Source organism: Notamacropus eugenii, chromosome 1 (assembly GCF_028372415.1).
Source record: "Notamacropus eugenii isolate mMacEug1 chromosome 1, mMacEug1.pri_v2, whole genome shotgun sequence".
NCBI classification, from domain to species: Eukaryota; Metazoa; Chordata; class Mammalia; order Diprotodontia; family Macropodidae; genus Notamacropus; species Notamacropus eugenii.
This window is the reverse complement of record NC_092872.1, coordinates 249,436,198-249,455,245: the sequence shown is the minus strand read 5'-3', so window position 1 is coordinate 249,455,245 and position 19,048 is coordinate 249,436,198. Positions and strand designations below refer to the sequence as shown.

Genomic DNA, 19,048 nt, shown 5'->3' with positions numbered 1-19,048 from the left:
TTTCAGTGGAACAGATCAGGTCAGGGGTGGGGATCCTGTGGCGTGAAACCTGCAGTCCTTTGACTGAATCCCACATGAGGCCTCAAGGCTGCAGGTTCCCCACCCCCAGATTAGGAATACAACATTAAAGAAAAGAATAAACCTAGTGGCCTAATGTTTGATAAGCCCACAGACCCCAGCTAGTAGAGTAAGAACTCACTGTTCAACAAAAACTGCTGAGAAAACTGGAAAGCAGTTCAACAGATAGATATTAGGTTGAGACCAATACCTCATACCATATATTAAGTTAAGTTCCAAATGAATACAGGACTTATGTAAAAAGTCACAATATAAACAAATTAGAGAAGCAAGGAAGAAAATTCCTTATAGTTCCACAGATAGAGGAAGAATTCATAGCCAAATGAAGGGGTAGAGATTATTGCAGAAGATAAAAAAGACAATTTTGATTATGTAAAATTAAAGTTTTTGCACAGACAAAAACAGTTTTGCTACAGAAGGGACACAGTTAACTGGGAAAAATCTTTGCAGTAAGTTTTTTTGACAAGGTATTTTCCAAGTTCTATAACAAACAGATACAAATTTATAAGAGTAAGAGTCATTCTCCTTTGATAAATGGTCAAGGGATACGAAAAAGGAGCTTTCTAGGGAAGAAACCCAAGCTATCAATTGAAAAAAATGCTCTAAATCACTAAAATTAGATTCCTGCACTTTAAAGCAATTCTGTGGTTTCATATCACAGATCTGCAAAGCTGAAAAAAAAAGGAAAATGACATTTGCTAGAGAAGCTTCAGGTAAACAGATTACTACTGCACTGTTGGGGGAGGTGTAAATTGGTCCAGCTATTGTGAAAAGCCATTTGGAACTATGCCCCCAAAGTTATTAAAATGCTGCATACCTTTTGACCCCAGCTATACCACTACTAGACTTAGTTTCAGAAAAGCCCAGGAAGACTTGCAAGAACTGATGCTGAGTAAAGTAAAAAGGACCAGGAGGACAATTTATTCAATAAAAACAACACTGTAAAAAACGAACTGCTTCGAAAGACTTAAGAACTCTGATCAACCCCAACGAACAACTACAATGCCAAAGGACTGATGGTGAACAATGTTGCTTTCCCCCTAAATGTATATTTAATACATTTTTCCTTTTTAAGTGGGTCTGGGGGAAGTTTGAGGCAGAGAAAAATCAATGCCTGTTACATGACAAATAAAAAATTCAATTTAAAAATAGTTAATTTTTAAAACAATCCATTTTATGGTGGTGAGATTAATTTTACACTTTGGCATAGACTGAAAAACATACATAGAAGTTTTTGAATTATGTCTTTAAAATAAAAGGAAAAAAATTTTTTAACAAAATATAGAGATACAGCCTTTACAATTATATATTATTAGACGAAGTCAAAAGTGGTTGAATGACTGAACTCAAAAAGTGGTTCTTAACAGCCTGGTGACTGGCTTTTTTCTAGTTAACATTTTTATCAATGACTTGGGTAAAAGGTATAAAAGGCATGCTTTCAAATTTACAGATGACACAAAGCTATGAGGGATAACTAATACACTAGATAATACAATTTTAAAAGAGCCTAAAAGGCAAGAATTTTGGGGCAAATCTAGTGAGGGAAATTTTAAAAAGGATAAATGTAAAACCTCACCCTTAGGTTTACTTACTTCACAAGTACATGACGGAGGAGACATAGTTAGAAAGAAGGTTTATTGGGCTGAAAGTTCAACAAGAGTCAATAGTGTGATATGTCAGCTAAGGAAACCAATGTGATATTTCAGTCAATTGAGAAGAAGCTTCCAGGCATGAAGAGGTAAGAAAGACTGGGTACCAGATTTGACGAAGAAAGCTAGAGCACCTGGAGAAGGGCCCCCAGGATGGAAAAATGCTTTGAATTCATACCACATGAGGATTAAAAGGACTACTGTACTTAATCTGGAGAAGACCAATGGGATGTCTTCAAGTATTTGAAAGCCGTCCACTGAATTTTGTTCTGAGTTCCAGAAGGAAGAACAAATGAAGAATGGGTAAAAATTACTCTGCCTTGAAATTAGGGGAAACAGCCTAACAACTAAAGGCGAAACAGTTGTTTCAGGAAGTACCAGATTCCCCTTCCCTGGTCAACTGAAGATTGAATGTTCACTTGTCAAATATGTTATAGTAGGAATTTTTTCAGGTTTGCATTGGACTAAATGAGCACTAAAACTTCTTGCAACTTTGAAATTCAGTGATTCTGTGACTGGGTCATAGATTCAGAAGGGCCTTTCCGTTAATTATGGGGAAGTACTCCCCTGATTCACAACTGACTCTTGTGAAAAAGATGGTATACTTTCCTATCTTTCAAAACTTGGAATAGAGGAACTGCCTTCCCTAACTCAAAGGAGGTGCTGTGGAGCAGGTATGGGTCTTACCAAGGGACATGATTAGAAGCAGGTGTGGCAGGAGAACAGAAACCTCTGGACTATTCTCCTATTTTCTTCTTTGTTAGGTGGTCAGAAGCTTTGAGGCTATGCTCTTCCTAGCCTACTCCTCTTCTCTTTTGGAGGCCGGAGCAGAAGAGACCATCATAGCTGCCCAATTTCTCTGCAATTAGTGGTAGAGAGGCTATTCTTCTGGCAGGAAGATTTTTCTTCATTTCTTTGTTATTGATAATGGTATCCTGTTCTAAATTTAATGTAAACTTAAAAATAAATCTATGTGTAAGGCTTGTTGTTTTATGTAGATTTATATACATTTTATAGATGTACTATATACTTTTTCTATTCTTTGTATGTGAAAACATTTATGTCTACAGATCTTTGTCAAATTCATAATAAAAATATTATCATCATAAATCGCAATTTTAAATAAAGAAAATGGAAGAAGAATAAAAGGTCTTTAAAAGTTCATAAAGTTTATCTGATCTAAACTCCTTAATTTACAGGTGAAGAAAATGAAACCTAGAAAAATGGAATGATTTGTCCAAATTCACAGAAGTAGTGATAAAGCCAAGACTAAAATCATGACATCCATGTTTGATGTCCAGTTTCCTAGAATGCAATATCTCTGCTTCTTGCTGTCTTGAAAAGTAAGTAATTCAAGGATTTAACTGGGGTTTTCATAAATTCTCCATGAGAATGGCCTTTTCAGAATTAGAATGGAGAAGCCTCCTCAGGCTCTCAAGTCCTTCAGTTTCCTGGGGTGTCCTCACAATCTCTGTGAGCACAGCTACCCCAGGGTCTGCTGTTTACAAGTCCAAGTCAGTCCTGGCTCTCTTCTGTGCATCCAGGGGTCACTCCCTGTGAAGCTGCTTCCAGGCTCAATCAACTATCTCTGCATTTAGGTCTAAACAGTGTGTCTGTTCCTTCAACTGTGCTTCAAACTCTCTGGAACTGATTCTCCAACTACTGGATGGGGTGTTTCATTCTGGAAAATTAGGACTAGGATTCAGAAACTGGCAAGTCCAAGTCTTGTGTCAAGGTTAAGATCAGCAACGCCTTTCAGAAATATGTTGTTAATGACCCAAGAATGCCCTCGGATGGTCCAAGTGCTGAGTTAATATCTTCTGACAGTGAATTTCTTTGATTGTCACTTAGCTAAGACTCTCCCCTATGCTATACTTACCTGATGGTTCCTACTAAATACTTCTCTCAAGAAAAAAACTGTATCTTTTGTAGAATTCAGCTCTTTTAAATGCTCCATTGGCTGATGCCTACAGATCCTGAGAGTACTGACCTCTGACACCTTTGGGGTACATCAGGTTCAGTAAAAGATAGACCATTACATGTTTAGAATTTATTAAGGTATTCCCTCTCCTTCCTTCCCTGTTAAATATCAGTACTAATTATATGCCAATATTATCATCTGGATACACAAAAGAAATGTCAGGATCAGTCCCAGTTCTCAAAGAGTTTATAATCCATTTAGGAAGATGTCTGAGTTGTTTCACACATAAAAGTATGTTTAATTAAGTATTTTAGGATTACAGTCCAGCAACACATAGAAAAGAGAGACACAGTCCTCAGGGTGCCACTTAGTAATCAGGGAAGGAGTTAGGATTTGATGTAATTTTTTTTGTTTTCTGCAGAAAAGGGATAACACTCTTTTCAGAATAGTGTTCGAGTGAAAACATGGTGGTAGGGAGAGGGTATAAGTGCAGTCTGCAGTTCCTCCAACAAATGGTCTGTATTAGGAAGTAATGAGTGATCAATTACTAATGATCATGTAAGTGACCAAATCCAGTGGCCTTTTCTCACTCATTCTCCTTGGCATCTCTGCAGCTTCTGACACTGTCAATCACTCTCCTCTTTGATACTCTCTTCTCTCTCGAGGTTCATGGCACCACTCTCTCCTGGTTCTCCTCCTACCTGTCTGACTTCTTCTTGTCTCTTATGTCAGATCATCCTCCAGATCACTAACTGTAGATTTCCCACAGGAATGTGTCCTGGGCCCTCTTCTCTTCTCATTCTATACCACTTCACTCAGTGACTTAATCAGCTCCCATGGATTTAAAGATCTATGCTGATGATTTTCCAATTTGTTTATCCTGCCGCAAACTCTCTGCTCACCTTCAATCTCACATCTTCAACCAACTTTCGGACATCTCAAACTGGATGTCCAGTAGACCTCTTAAACTCATGGAACTCTTTTATCTTTCCCCTAAACCTTCCTCCCAAACTAGGAGCCCTCACTATCTCTCATCCTCCATATCCAATCTTGTTGCCAAAGTCTGCTGATTTCCTCTCTGCAGCATCTTTCTGAATATACCTCCTTTTTTCCTCTGACACTGTCACCACTCTGGTACAGGTACTCAATTATCTCAAACCTCAATTATTGCAATAGCCTGCTAATGTCTACCTGCCTCAACTATCTCCCCACTTCAATCCATCCTTCACTCAGCCACTAAAGCAATTTTCCTAAAGTGCAGATCTAATGACATAATTCCCCTGCTTAATAAACTTCAAAGGCCTTCAGAAACAAATACAAAATGCTCTGTGTGGCATTCAAAGCCCTTCATAATTTACTCCCCTTTGACCTTTGCAGTCCTCTTACACCAGTGACATTGACCTCCAGGATGTTCCAAGAACAAAACACTCTCTCTGGCTATTCCCCAGGCCTAGAACACTCTCCCTCTTCAGCTCTGACTACTGTCCTTCCTAGTTTCCTTTAAGTTCCAACTAAAATTCTACCTCCAACAGGAAACCTTTTTAACCTCTCTTAATCCTAGTGCCTTCCCTCTGTTAAGCTCTTCTTTATCTTTTATGTAGTTCTCTGAATATTTTTGTTTGCTGGCTATTTACCCTATTATATTATAAACTTCTTGAGAGTAGGGACAATCTTTTGCCTCTTTTTGTATCTCTAGCACTTAGCCCAGTGCCTGGAACATAGGGGTCACTTAATAAATGTTTACTAATTTACTGATTGATACATACAGTGAGGAGGACAGGTCATGGAGGGGTTGGGTTGCTAGGCTGTGAAGGTGGGATTTCACCTATTAAGCCACTTTATGCTTTTCAGAAAGACAAATATTGGGGGTAGCTAGATGGTGCAGTGGACAGAACACTGGCCCTGGAGTCAAGACGACCTGAGTTCAAATCTAGCTTCTGACACTTAACCTTGGGCAAGCCACTTAACCCTGGCTGCAAAAAAAAAGAAAGAAATATTGTGGTAGTATGCAGTATGGACTAAAGTAGGCTATAACTCAGAACAGACTGAAGTGATCCAGGTAAAAATGGATAAGGCCTGGGATGGTTCTTTGGGAATAAAGAGAAACAGATACTAAAAGATACTAAAAGTAAAGGAACAATCCAAAGGACTTGAAGGGTCTAAGAGGAAAAGGGAGTACCCAAATGGAATGGGCTGCCTTCAAAGAGGAAAAAAACTGGTAGCATGCTGTGCTACAGAAACCATCAAGAGATCTCCCTGAAGAAATGGGTTGTCAAGCATTTAATGCCATAGGGAGATCAAGGACATTTGGCTAGAAAAGTCAATGGCAAATGAGAGAGCAGTTTCATGCCACAGTGAGAAGAAACAAGCAAATAACACTCATTTTCCCACAGATACTTCAAACTATCTTTTTAAATGTAGTATCTAAAGTGCTACAGTTTGCCAGAAAAGCAGCCTTGGTACATTTGAACTCAGCATCCTTTGAATGACTGAATAGAACAGGCATCAAACTTCCCAAAGTTCCAAATCATGTCCTCTATCCACTTAGGACTTTCTTCTGAAGCAAAACACCTCAGGATAATTCCTGAGAGAGGAACAGTGGCATGATGCTACTTACTTGACACCTCCCACATCACAGGATCGAGGGCGAGCTGAAAGGGACTGAATCTAGGAGAGAGACACAGGAAACTGGGATTACATGCCATGACATCAAGTTAACAAGAAATATGCCTTCTTATCTATTCTGGGAACTAAAAAACAGCATCCTTCAACCCAAATAAGTTTTAGCACATAGAAGTTAGCCCCTACAAGCCACCACTGAGGTTTTTGCAAATAGATTTTAATGTTTGAAATAGATAAGCACGCAGAAGATACACATTAACTTCTTTGAAGAAGGGGCTCCTGCTACATTTTAAAATCTTTTCTTGGGGAATACGATGCTTCAAAGACCTCAAAACTGTTTAAATAAACATTTTTCAAACTGAGTTAGGGGGACAACAGGACAAGATTAAAAAGTGGACATAATAATAAAGGATAGCTGTAGAGAAGGCAAGATAGGAAAACAGAGTAGGCAAAGAAATGGGAAGCACGAGCAACTCAATAATGTTGGAAGAAAATGGCCAAATTATTGAAAAAAGTCCCTAAAAACTCCCAATCTTGAAAATATTTTGTCAGGCACAATGAATCCAAAGAAAAATATTACTGATGCTTAATTAAGGAACTGAGATGAACTTTAACTCTCCAAGGTCAAGTCAGAAGATTAAAAGCTCTGGCAGGTTCTGCCAAATCAAAAAGGCTGCAAGTATGAGTCCAGCAACAGTCTTTATCTGCAATGAAAGGTCCAGTCTAATTTCATGTGAGAGGCTTATCACCAAAAGAATGATATTAGGTGGTGATTTTTTTTTTTTGGACACAGAGAACAATGGAATAAAAATTCAAAATATGTAAACTAGAAACTCTATGAGGGGCTTATGGGGGGATGAAGACAGATAGCACAGGATGAGAAGGTGTGGAGGGGCTATGGTCTACCCTGGTGGTGGCAATATTCACATCAATGAATCATGGGGCCATCAGACTCGTGTGCAAGAAAAGTGGGATAAAAGACCTACGTGACCATATGAAAGGATGGGTCAGTCATATGGTGAGAGTCAAGAATAATAACAGATGGACACGGATATTCATGAAATAGTCATTAAAGTTCTAGAAATTAAAAATTTACCAGAGAAAGGCTTCCAGGACATTGCGCAGATCTTTTGGGGAAAGATTTCAGAAATATATGAGTAAGAATCACACAAGATGAACTGCTATCTGTATTAGTACAAAGAACAGCCCCCCGATGAATTCACACAGATCTACATACAACTTCATTTTTCCTCACCCAGTCATTTTCCCCAAGGACAGGGGTGACTGACAACATTGCCAGAAGTCAGGGAGGCACAGGCACGCTGTCTTCTCTTCAGGTAGTGATGATAGGTATGCCATCACTTAAATGAAGCCCATAAGTCTGTTGGAAGCATCTATGGCGCTCACAGCTTTAAAAGAACTAGCATTCTCTAACATACATTAGTATGGCAAATCCTACAGTAGGCTCAATAAATGCTTGGTGATTAATTCTGGAGTACTCTTCCTTCAAAGGACACAGGATGCTCTACCAATAATTCTCCTATTATAAAAATACTTTTTAAAATGACCATTTCTAAAATACTATAATGCCAAAGATACAGGTAGACAAAGTAGAAGGAAGGAAAAAAGAGTGAAAAAGCAAACAGAACGCAGGTAATGTAAGCAATTACAATTTTTAGGTTAATCAAGGAAGGGAGAGAGGGATAAACATTTACTTTACAGTCTCACTGCTGGTGCTATAAGAAGAAATAGAGAGCTAAGTGTTGTGGAGTCTTTGCTTAGGCTAATCACCATCCTCTTTGGAGGTAGGCTGGTTATCCACCAGGTTGTTTTTTATCAGAGATACAGAGTTGTTTGAAGATCAGAATAGACAAAAGCTCATGGAAATCAAATAAATCTGTCAAAATAGCCAGTGAACTCAGGCAATTTACTTGACCTTTAAACCAGAGTTTCTGATGAATTTGTGACTCTCAATACTCAGGTTTCTTTTAAAAGTATTCTGATAATGTGAAACAGCTTGTCACATTAACTTAATTAAAAAGATTTGTGATGTCATCAATGTGAGCAATTATAGGGAAACTTTTTCCACAAAAGCAAATGAGTTACTGATCTGCAACTCACAGGTTTGGAGAGCGATCTGAGGCACTGTGGGTTTAAATGCCTTGTTTGTAATTATAACTATAAAAAAAATTATGTATGTACATACATACATATATACATACATACATACATACATACATAATAACAGCCAGAGGTGGGATTTCAATCCAGGTCGCTCTGCCTCAGAGGCCAGCTTGTACTATGCTGCCTCTAAATCTTGTTTATAAAACAGGAAAATCTGTTTCAAAGTTTTTCATTAAATGGCTTGGATCAAAGACTTGCTAGGATAGGTTTTGGAGGCTCTCCCATGAGTACATGGATAATTTATAATCAGCAGCTCCCCTGAGGAGGTAGTGCTATTTCAATCATCCAGGAGCAGAGGGTAACATGAGCTTCAGGGTGTTCTTTCCCACATCCTTCTCTCGATCAGTCCTCTGGTCTCTTCTTGCCATCTTCCAGTTGGCTCTCTGGGAATATCCTGCATGGGACAAGTCTCCCATACCAGACACACTCAGCCACAGAAAACCCCAAGGCTGCCTATGGCTCACCCACCTTCTTGGCTTCCCACAGTTGTTTTGGCAGTGGCTTGGGAACGTTCAGCAGATTCTCCTCTTTCACAGGGCTGGGAAAAGGAATAACTGAAGCAACATAAACACAACATTGGCTGGATCAGAAGAGAAGCTATTCCACCTCTGCTGTAACAGTCCTATTACCTATGCACACTTGGCCAATCACTCTGGGGCACAAGCAAGCACCAAGTGCGAAGCAAATGGCTGGGTTAAACTGTCTGGAGTCGCACTTTCAAGGGAATAATCAATTCTTACTTTACTGGGATGAATTCTAAACATCAGACGCATTTTGTGATTGAGATGATGATGTCTTTCTTTTAGTTCAATAAAGAATATTGACATAAATTATCATTTTAGGGTAGGTTTCTTCTTACTCTAAAATCTTATGATCTTAAGGTTCCAAAATTTCTCTAGGGGTACCTACAATATATGTGAAATTATTGTGTGGTTAATTTTAAAATCAGGAAATCAAACACTTTTTTGTTTTGAGTCCATAAGGAACCCATAAAATCTTTTGCAAATCACTTATTTCTATTATGAATTAAGGTGTTGAATCTCTGAAATAAGTTGCAAAGTTAGGCCCCTGAACACTGATGTTAACTTTGATAGGGAAGTGACTAAACTGGTGTTTTATGCAAGGCAGGCACTCAGTAAATATTCATTGAATTAAATGTTATTGATAGACTAGTCCATATAAATTCCAAATTGTGCTGCATTCTGGTAAAAAGAGATAGAACTCTTTACAGTCTGGCTTTGGACCTCATTTCTCTAGTTACCAATGACATCTTAATTGCCAAAAGGAATAGTCTTTTCTCAACCTTCCTTGACCCCTCTGCAACACTCTTTTCTCCTGGGCAGATTCTTCTTCATGCCTCTTCATCCACTACTCTCAGTTTTCTTTGCTGGATCTTCATCCAAGTCACACCCCTTAACTGGGAGTGTCCTTCAGGGCTCTGTCTTAGACTCTCTTCTTTTCTCCCTCTATACTGTTTCACTTGGTGACCTCATCAGTTCCCATGGATTTAATTTTCACCTCTATGGTGATGATTCTCAAATCTAATTATTTAACCCCAACCTCTCTCCTGATTTTCAGTCTCCTATTTCTTTACTACCTATTGGACATCTTGAACTGGATATCCCAGAGACATCTTTAAACTCAACATGTCCTCCCCAAGCTCATAAGCTAGGTGTTATCTTCAACTCCTCCTTCCCCCCATATCTAATCTGTTTCCAAGACCGGTCCCATTTTACCTTCCTCTGAGACTGTCACCACCCTAGTACGGGCCCTCATCACTTCACACCTGGACTGCTGAAACAAGCTGCAGGTTGGTATCCCTGCCTCAAGTCTTTCCTCATTCCAGTCAATCCTCTATTTAGCTGACAAACTGATTTCTTCCTAACATGTCTCCTCCCTACATTCAATCAACTCCAATGGCTTCCTATCCCCTCTAGGATCAAATATTTTGTTTTTCAAAACCTTTAATAACCCGGCCCTCTTTGACCTTCCCAGTCTTCCTATACCTGACTCACCCCCATGGACTCTTTGATCCAGTGACACTGGCTTCTTTGCTGCTTTACAGAATGTACTCTATCCTCTAACTGTGTATCTTTACTGGTCAGCCCATAAGCCTGGAATTCTTTCCCTCCTCATCTCTGCCTCTACCTTCGCTGGCTTCCTTTGAATCCCAACCAAATTCTCACTTTCTTCAAGACATTTTTCCTGGTCTGCCCCATGGTCAGTGCCTTTCCTCTAATATTATCTCTGATTTATTCTGTCTAGATTTTGTCTGGACACAGTTGCTTGCAGTTTGCCTCCCCTGTAAAACTGTGTGCTCCTAAAAGGCAGGAGCAGCTTCTGCCTTTCTTTGTATCCCCAGCGTTTAGCACAGTGCCTGCACATAGTGGGCACTTAACAAACACTTATTAACTAACTGAACAGGAGAACCCTGCATAAAATTAAAGGAAGCTGTATCAATTACTAATATTAGCAAGGACTTAAGGACCCTTGTGCAAATGTTAACCAAATACAGCGTGAGGCCTAATTACAAATTTCAGTTCTTAAATACTGATAAGGGAATGGTCTCAGTAAAGTGGGATGTTTAGCCACAAGCAAAATTCTAAGCAGCTGCTGGAAATAAGAGAAGACTTGGTGATGAGACTTAGGATGAGGGAGGGGTCTGTTTAGTATTGGTAAGTAAGTGCCCATATATCATTCTGAATTGATGTGACAAAAAAAGTGAAGTGAATGATAATCAGTCATACCTTCTCCAAATCCATCATTCTCACCATCACAGAAACCTATTAGAACAGAAAAGAGAAACAATACTGTGAAGTATTTATTCTTCATTCATACGTTAGCAAACTCCTCAATTTGAGGTATTTATGCTAAATGCCCTTGACCCCCAAACTGAAGAATGATTTTTAGCATTTTAGCAGTCTAGGGAAAAACTAAAAATAATTATTTGGACTAAATTCTGATTACTAGCTGTTTCTCACATCCCTGAAAGTTGTTTTGGTGTGACATTTTGCTACAAGTGAAACTATTTTTCATAATGTCTGAAACTATATATTGGGGTCTCAGAAGTATAGAAGTACAGGCTGGAACACTCAAAAATGTTGTATAAGAAACAAGAATAGCACCAATAATAAATACAAATAATTAAAAAACAAACAAAAATGAGGAATAGAACCCCAAATAAAATCTGAAACTGGCACATAGTAGGCACTTAATGATTCCTGAATTTAACAAGTAAGAGTAACAATATGTTTGCTCTATGTTCCTTTATCTCTTTTCAAGTTTTAAACTTATAAAAATGTTCTTGCTGCTTTTATATGGCCTTAGTCAATATGTCACTTTTATAACTTTGCTTTCTGAATTATTTTGTGAAAGACTTTTTAAAATTTTAAAATATTTTAATGTTTGTATTATTTGATGATTTAGGAATATTATTAACAAATTACATTTATTAAGCCATTCTCCAATTGCTGGACATGCACATGCACACACACACACGTGTCATTTTTAATTCTTCACTTACAAATGGAAACACTAGAAGCACTTTTCTGCAGACAGGACATTTTATTTTGAACAGAATACTCACAAAATCAGTAACTAAGGAAAATATTTTTTTAAAAATATGAATGTGAGAGAATAATGGCAAAAAAATGGGAAGTTCATATCAGCATTTTACACCATTTACCACAGCTGAGTTCCAAATATTTACTTAATAAATATAAAATGTTCTACCTTAAGAAAAGATGAAGATGGAGAGCAGTATCCTTAACAACTTCGGCTAGGGAAAGAATTCTTAACCAAATAAGGAAAAGAAGCAACCACAAAAGATAAAATGGACAACTTTAATGAAATGAAATTGAAAACTTGTGCACAAATAAAATCAATACAGCTAGGATAAGAAGAGAACTCGTCAAATGGGAGGAAAACCTTTTCATCAAACATTACTGGCAAGGTTCTGATAGCAATTTGTTAGATACCTACTATGTGCCAGGCACTGTTAACCAAAATATTTAGATAAATATCACAAATATCTAAGACTAAAAGTCATTCCCTAATAGCTCCATTAAAGAATATAAATAATCAGTTAAAGAGAAGCAACGCAGGCTGCTCATAATCACATGAAAGGTAACTGCAAATAACTATTAAAAAGTCAGTAATCGTCTGTTTTGAAAGGGCTGCAGAAATACAGATACACTAATATGCTGCCGGTGGGATGATGAAGAAGTTCGATGATTCTGAAAAGCAATTTGGAATTATACTATAAAAAGCTCGTAAAATGGCCTTACCCTTTATGTATATAAAATGGTACAAGATGTACCATCTCCAAGTAAATATGAAACTGGTGGTCAAAGATGTAAAACAAGTTTCATATTTACCTAGATACTTAGAGAAGAATTTTTTGTGGTAACAAAGAAATGGGAAAAAAGCAGATATATATCCACAAACTAAGGAACAATTAAACAAATTGTAGTATATGAGTTTAATGGTACATGAAAGAAATATCATTATGTTCTTTAAGGAACAACACATATGAGGAATTCAGAAAAAGATGAGATATATATGAATTAATGCACAATGAACTAAGCAGAACAATGAAAACAAAATACATAATGACTATGACAATGAAAATGGAAAGAACAGTAAAACAATAGTAAATGATATGTAATTACGACTAAGCTTGATCCCAGAGAAGAAAGGAGAAAAGAGATCTCTCTTTTCTCATGGAGAATTGAAGAACTAGGGGTCTATAATGCGACATATGTGTGGTTAGTTTTGTTGTTATTGTTACTGTTTTTTCTTTCTTTTAAAAAATCTGTTACAATGGAAGGCTCGCTGGGAATGGGGAAGAATATACTTGGAAAGCACTATGACATAAAAATAAAAGTCGTCAATAAAACTTCAAAAATATTATCATCTTCATAGTACAGTTTTAACAGTGGAAGTCCTTAGGTCAAAGATAATGATTGGTTTGATAATGCTTATTATATGACACCAGATTTCTCTTTAAGAAGATCCCACCAATTCACAGCTTCACCAACAATTTAATGGTGCGTGTTGCCCTAGAGACTAACCTACTTATGAACTACAGAGTATTTTATAGTTTTTAACTACTTCTGACCAGTCAATACAGTAAATCAAAGTTGTTCTGATTTGCATTTCTCTAATAATCAGAGAATTTAAACAATTTTTCAGTGATTACTGAATTATATTTCCTTCAAGAATTTTTTAATCCTCTGATATGAACTACAGAATTACTATTGCTCTTATAAATTTGATTCAGTTCCTTAAAGATTATAGATCTCAGATTTTTATCAGATTTTATTTAACATCAGAGATTGTATTCTCAGTCTGTTTCTTTTCTTTGTATGGTGGATATATTGCCTCTTGTCACATAAACTATATATTTTCATATAATCAAATCTATTTTCTCAATAATTTCTTCCATTTATTATATGTATTTTTGGATTCTATTACTAAGTTCTTTACTTAGTTCCACCGATCTATTTTCCTGTTTTAAAAAATTTCAAAACCAGATTTTTTATTACTACTCTATAGCATAATTTGAACACTGATCAATTAAGTCTTATTTCATCTTTTTTTTGCATTTTCCTTTGACATTCTTGCCTATTTGTTATTCCATACCAATTATTACTATTGTTGTATCTAGTTCTACGAAATAAAATTTGTTTCTATTTTGACTGGTATTAATTACACAGAATCTGCAGAGTAACCTGCGAAGCATTGACATTTAAAATATCCTAACAGCCTATCTGTGAGTAGTGGATAGTCCTTCAAATGTTTATTTCTTTATTTCTGTCAAGTCTGTTCTGAAGTTTCTTTTATACATATTTACCTATACCTTAGTAAATTAAGGTCCAAACTATTTTATTTTGGCATTTTCTTGGTATTTTAAGTGGTGTTTCTCTAAAAAACTGTCTTCTGGTTTGTTAGTGATATGTAAAAATGTAGGGTTTTTTTGGTGGATTTATCTTCTACCTTATCACCTTGCTAAAAGTTCTTTACCATAATAACCTTTTTATCATTAACTTATTCACTTATTACCTTAATTACATTTTCTGTTGAGACTCTTGGGTGCCTAAAAAACTCTTCATTTTCTTTGGTTAATTCAAAAGTCTATACACCTATTTCATGCTCATTGTGTGTGTGCTATGAGGACAAATTGGCATTATTGAATTTCAGAGTTGGAAGGAACCTTAAAGATTGTTTAGCTCAGTCCCTATTTGAATCATGAATCCTTTCTCCAACACCCATAAGAAGTAGTCTTCCAGCTTCTGTTTGATTACTTCCCATGCCCAGGAATTCATCTCACAGGTTCAGCTCTAACTCAGGCAGTCCTGGGATCTCAATCTCTCCCCTCCCCTGGGTCCCTTGCTATCTGCCTACAAATATGCTCAGGCTCTTATCATTCCTAAAAAAGTCTTCCCTTTTAGCTAATGCTCCATTTCCCATCATCCTTTCAGTAACTTGTTTCTGTAATGCTGCTGATCAGCAGACCCTCTGGCTCCCCTCAAAGCCGTGCCACTCTCCTAGTTCTGTTCCAATCCCTCTCCATCCTCCCGCTTCTTAGTGTGAGTGTTCTTAAAAGGCCTGTGCTGGCTCCTCTTCTCTTTTCCCACTACACGTTCTCCTGTGGCTATCTTGGTTACTCCTCTAGCTTCAATGACTGCTCTATCGCCCATCATGACTTGCCTTTTGAATTCTAGAGCTGTCCAGAACAGAGAATTTACTAAGCCAATGCCCTCTATTTCCAGCTACCTAGGATACCTCCACTGAACTCAGATTTTCTGGGTCTGAAGTTTTTACTACCTAGCTGTTTGATCCTGGGTAAGTCACTTAGCTTCTCTCAGTTTCCTCATCTGTGAAATAGAGCTATTAACAGCAGGATCAAATGAGATATTTGTAAAGCAGTTTGCAAACCTGAAAGTGCTACATTATGCTAGATATTATAATGTTAATTATTACTAATGCAGTCTAAGATTGCATTAGAAATTTTGAATGTTAAACCACACTGCAGACTAAATTGAACCTGTAAGCCACTAAAATCCCAAGATCTTTCTCACCTAAATGGTTATCTTACCAACTTCTCACATAGTGTGCTTATTTATATAGTTGATTTTTTAACCTAAGGCAAAACTTTACATTTTCCCTCCATTTCATCTTATTTGCTCATCATATGAATACAGATGAAATTTAGGGAAATCATAATTCAGTATCCTTACTGATGGTACCCCTTCACATTTTTTAGGCCTAGTCTCCTTTCTGTGAATAAGCATTTATGTAACACCTAATATACATGTCAGGCATTGTAGTAGGTGCTTTTTTTTTTTTACAGGTATTATTTCAAACACTATTATCAGTCGCTTTCATGTCAATGTGAGATTTTTTAATTCTTCATCTCGCTGCACCAATTTGGGGCTTCTCAGACTGCCTCATCCTGGGATAACCTCAGCATTCTATAAAATCTCATCAGCCTTGGGACTCCACCGGATCACCTCCTTCTGCCCCTCTGATGAGATGGTGAGGCCCTTTATGGAGGGAGATCAGCACTAACTTCTCCTCATTGCTCACCTAGCTGCACTGGCTTTGGGACTTGCCACTATGTCCCCAAGTCAAGTACCTCCTCCCTCCACCACTCTGCAATTAATTCCCTTTGTGTGTTGTCTTCCATGATTAGATTGTGAGTTCCTTGAAGGCAGGGATTGTCTTTCTTTTTCTGTATCTGTATTCCTCTCTCACAAGAACTCTGGATTTGACTGTGCGACATGGGAGACACTGACACAGGACTGCTCAGCATGGTGTGCCCACATCAGAGAAGGTGCTGTGCTCTATAACCAAAGCAGAATTGAGACAGCACAAAGGAAACGTAGAATGAGCAAATTTAGGAAATGAACCCCAAATATTCACATGGACTATCTATGCCCATCCTGTGGTAGAGCATTCTGAGCTCATATTGGTCAGACATATTGAAACTTGACTTTATCATGGTGATGTCATTTTGGTCCTCTTCAAGACCGAAGGACAACAACCAACCAATCTATATCCCACAGTGCCTGGTACATATTAGGTGCATGATAAATGTTTAACGATGACTATTGATTGAAAAAGTATCATTCACTGTGGTTCCTTGCATTTTAAGCTTGATCTCTAATTTGTGCTCCATCCAGGGAATTTTAGACATCACTTCAACTTGAGTTCTTTTTAGTTTATCTTGGAATCCATGAGATCTCTCCCATCCCCCTAACTAGAAAAGTGGCTACAATCCAGCCAGTTTGGGCCCCGAGAGCTGGTTAGAAGTGAGAGGAAGGATGTCACTGGCTTTTTCTAGATGGAACTCTGAACCCAAAGCCTGAGCCAGATACTTCCTCCATTATCTATGAGAAGTGGTCGATGACTGGTAGCAGGTGGAAAACTTTAGGAGTCTTAGTCATGGGTAAAGGGTAACAGCTTGAAACTTGGAACCAGATCTTGTGGGGGGGCGGGGGAGAGAAAGTAAGAAGAAACTCTACATGGCGAAGAAACTCTACATGGCATGGGGAAATTTTGGCACTGCCACCATTTGTATAGACTGGGAAATTAAAAACTTAAGGCAAAGTGCAGAGGATGGTTTGATTTTAACAAAATAATACTTGAAGCAATTACAGTCATTTCTGTAAACTAGTATTAATGTCATTATCACAGAGGACAATCATCATTATGCATCCAATTAAACATGTATCAGATTAGGTTATGTTCACTTATTCTTAGCTTACATAGTTTGTAGATCATGCAACATAGTTGTTTGCTCACAACTAAGAAAATTAGTGAGAACCCTAGGGTGCAATCACTATATCCAGTAAAAATTCCCAGGGAAAGCATAGCTGTTATCACCACTACTAGAGTGCTTCATCCTAGACTTAAGTTATACTTTCCCATCATCTTTTTTTCATTTTTACCTTATTTGGTAAAATCTATGATTAGAAATACCTTTTTTTGCAAAGCCAGTTGATATTTATAAATTCCAAAGGAAGGAAAATGAAAAGCTTTAATGAATTACAGGGGGAAAATACATGAAACTCTTTAAAATAGCTCCTACCAGCAAATCTAAGTCTCCAGAAATAATTCTCATCCTTGGAGACTTGGATTTTTAAAACACAAATAGCTTTCCCATGTAAACACAAACCCATATTTGGATGCATTTTTGATTTATGGTTTAACTGCAAGGAAACATTATTTTATGCCGAAAAGCAGACAGCCAAAGGACCTGCTTACAGTATGACTACCTTTCTGCCCTTGCAAATTTAGGAGGGTAATAATGTATAATTGATGATTTAAGAAAAAAATAAACAAAGTAGACCTGCTAAAATTACTTTATTGTAATCTTTCATTGATCAGTCTAATTAGTTTGATGTCTGGACTCTTCTATGCTTCTGCAATTCTTATTCCTTCCCACTTATTAAAATTTCTTGCCTCTACCATACTCATTTCCTTCTTCATCATTAGTCTCAATTCCGTATTTATTCATTCAACAGTAATGGAATACCTACTGCATACAAGGCACTGAGAATACAAAATGACTAGAAAAGGCTTGTGCCCTTGAGTTTATAGTCCTAAGATTTGTAACCAGAAGGAGCTTAACAGAACATCCTCAATTTACAAATAAGGAAACTGAGGTCTAGAGATATAAAGTGACCTGTGATTATAAAGTTTGTGAGCTGAAGCTAGGATTCAAATTTAAGGTATATTTTCATATTCAACTTAATACAATAAGCATTTTTTTTACCTACTACAGGCCAGGCACTATGCTAAGTACCCTCTCCACTACAGAGAGTAGGGAAGACAGTACACATACAAAGAGGATTAAAATAATGCGAAGAGTACCATTAGAAAGGTCCAAAGCAAATGCCTTAAGAGTTCAGAGGAAGGAGTACAGGTCTGAAGAACAGCACATGATCTAGGCTGGAGTGTAGGACAGCTATGTAAGGAAAGCAATGGAAGACAAGATTAGAAAGCTAGGTCAGGAACAGACCACGAATGCCAATGAAAATGATAACAGGAAGCCATTTGCAGCTTTAAAGTAGAAATACGATCAAGGCTATGCAATAGGAAGACAGACTTGGCAACAGTGCCCTGTGAGGATGTGAAGGGGGACATGTAAAGTGGAAAGACTCAGTTAACACTGCAATAATAACAACACCTTGTGGTAAAGTGGAAAGACTGCAGGATTTGGGGTTAGGAGAGGCTGAGTTCAAATCCCACTTCTGACACTAAGTTGGTGTATGGCCATGAGCGGGTGACTTAACTCTTTTGAGCCTCAGTTTCCTCATCTGTAACATGGAGATCAAAAGCACCAACCTCACAGGGTTGTTCTGTGGTTCAAATGAGATGTTATGTACAACACTTTGAAACCTAAAGCACTAAATAAACATCTACTATTATTGCAGGTAGTGGGACACACCCTACAAGATTGCTGTGGGTTATATGAACATGTATATGAAGCATTTTTGCTGTTATTATTATAAGTTATATTAGTATTATGATCATCCAAAGAGCTAAGAAGAGCCTGAACTAGGACAGAAGCAAAGGAAGGGAGAGG

At 37.5% G+C, this 19,048-nt stretch overlaps 1 protein-coding gene across 1 annotated transcript in view; it reads right to left on the bottom strand.

Moving 5' to 3' along the window:
• Positions 1-19,048, bottom strand: part of CRTC3 (CREB regulated transcription coactivator 3) — an 82,868-nt gene that overhangs the window by 11,350 nt on the left and 52,470 nt on the right. The window contains exons 7-9 of the mRNA XM_072628493.1: positions 11,202-11,237; positions 8,923-9,008; positions 6,266-6,315 (exon numbers count right to left, since the gene is read on the bottom strand). Coding sequence (XP_072484594.1) covers positions 6,266-6,315; positions 8,923-9,008; positions 11,202-11,237 — 172 coding nt within the window. The remainder of the gene's footprint in view (positions 1-6,265; positions 6,316-8,922; positions 9,009-11,201; positions 11,238-19,048) is intronic.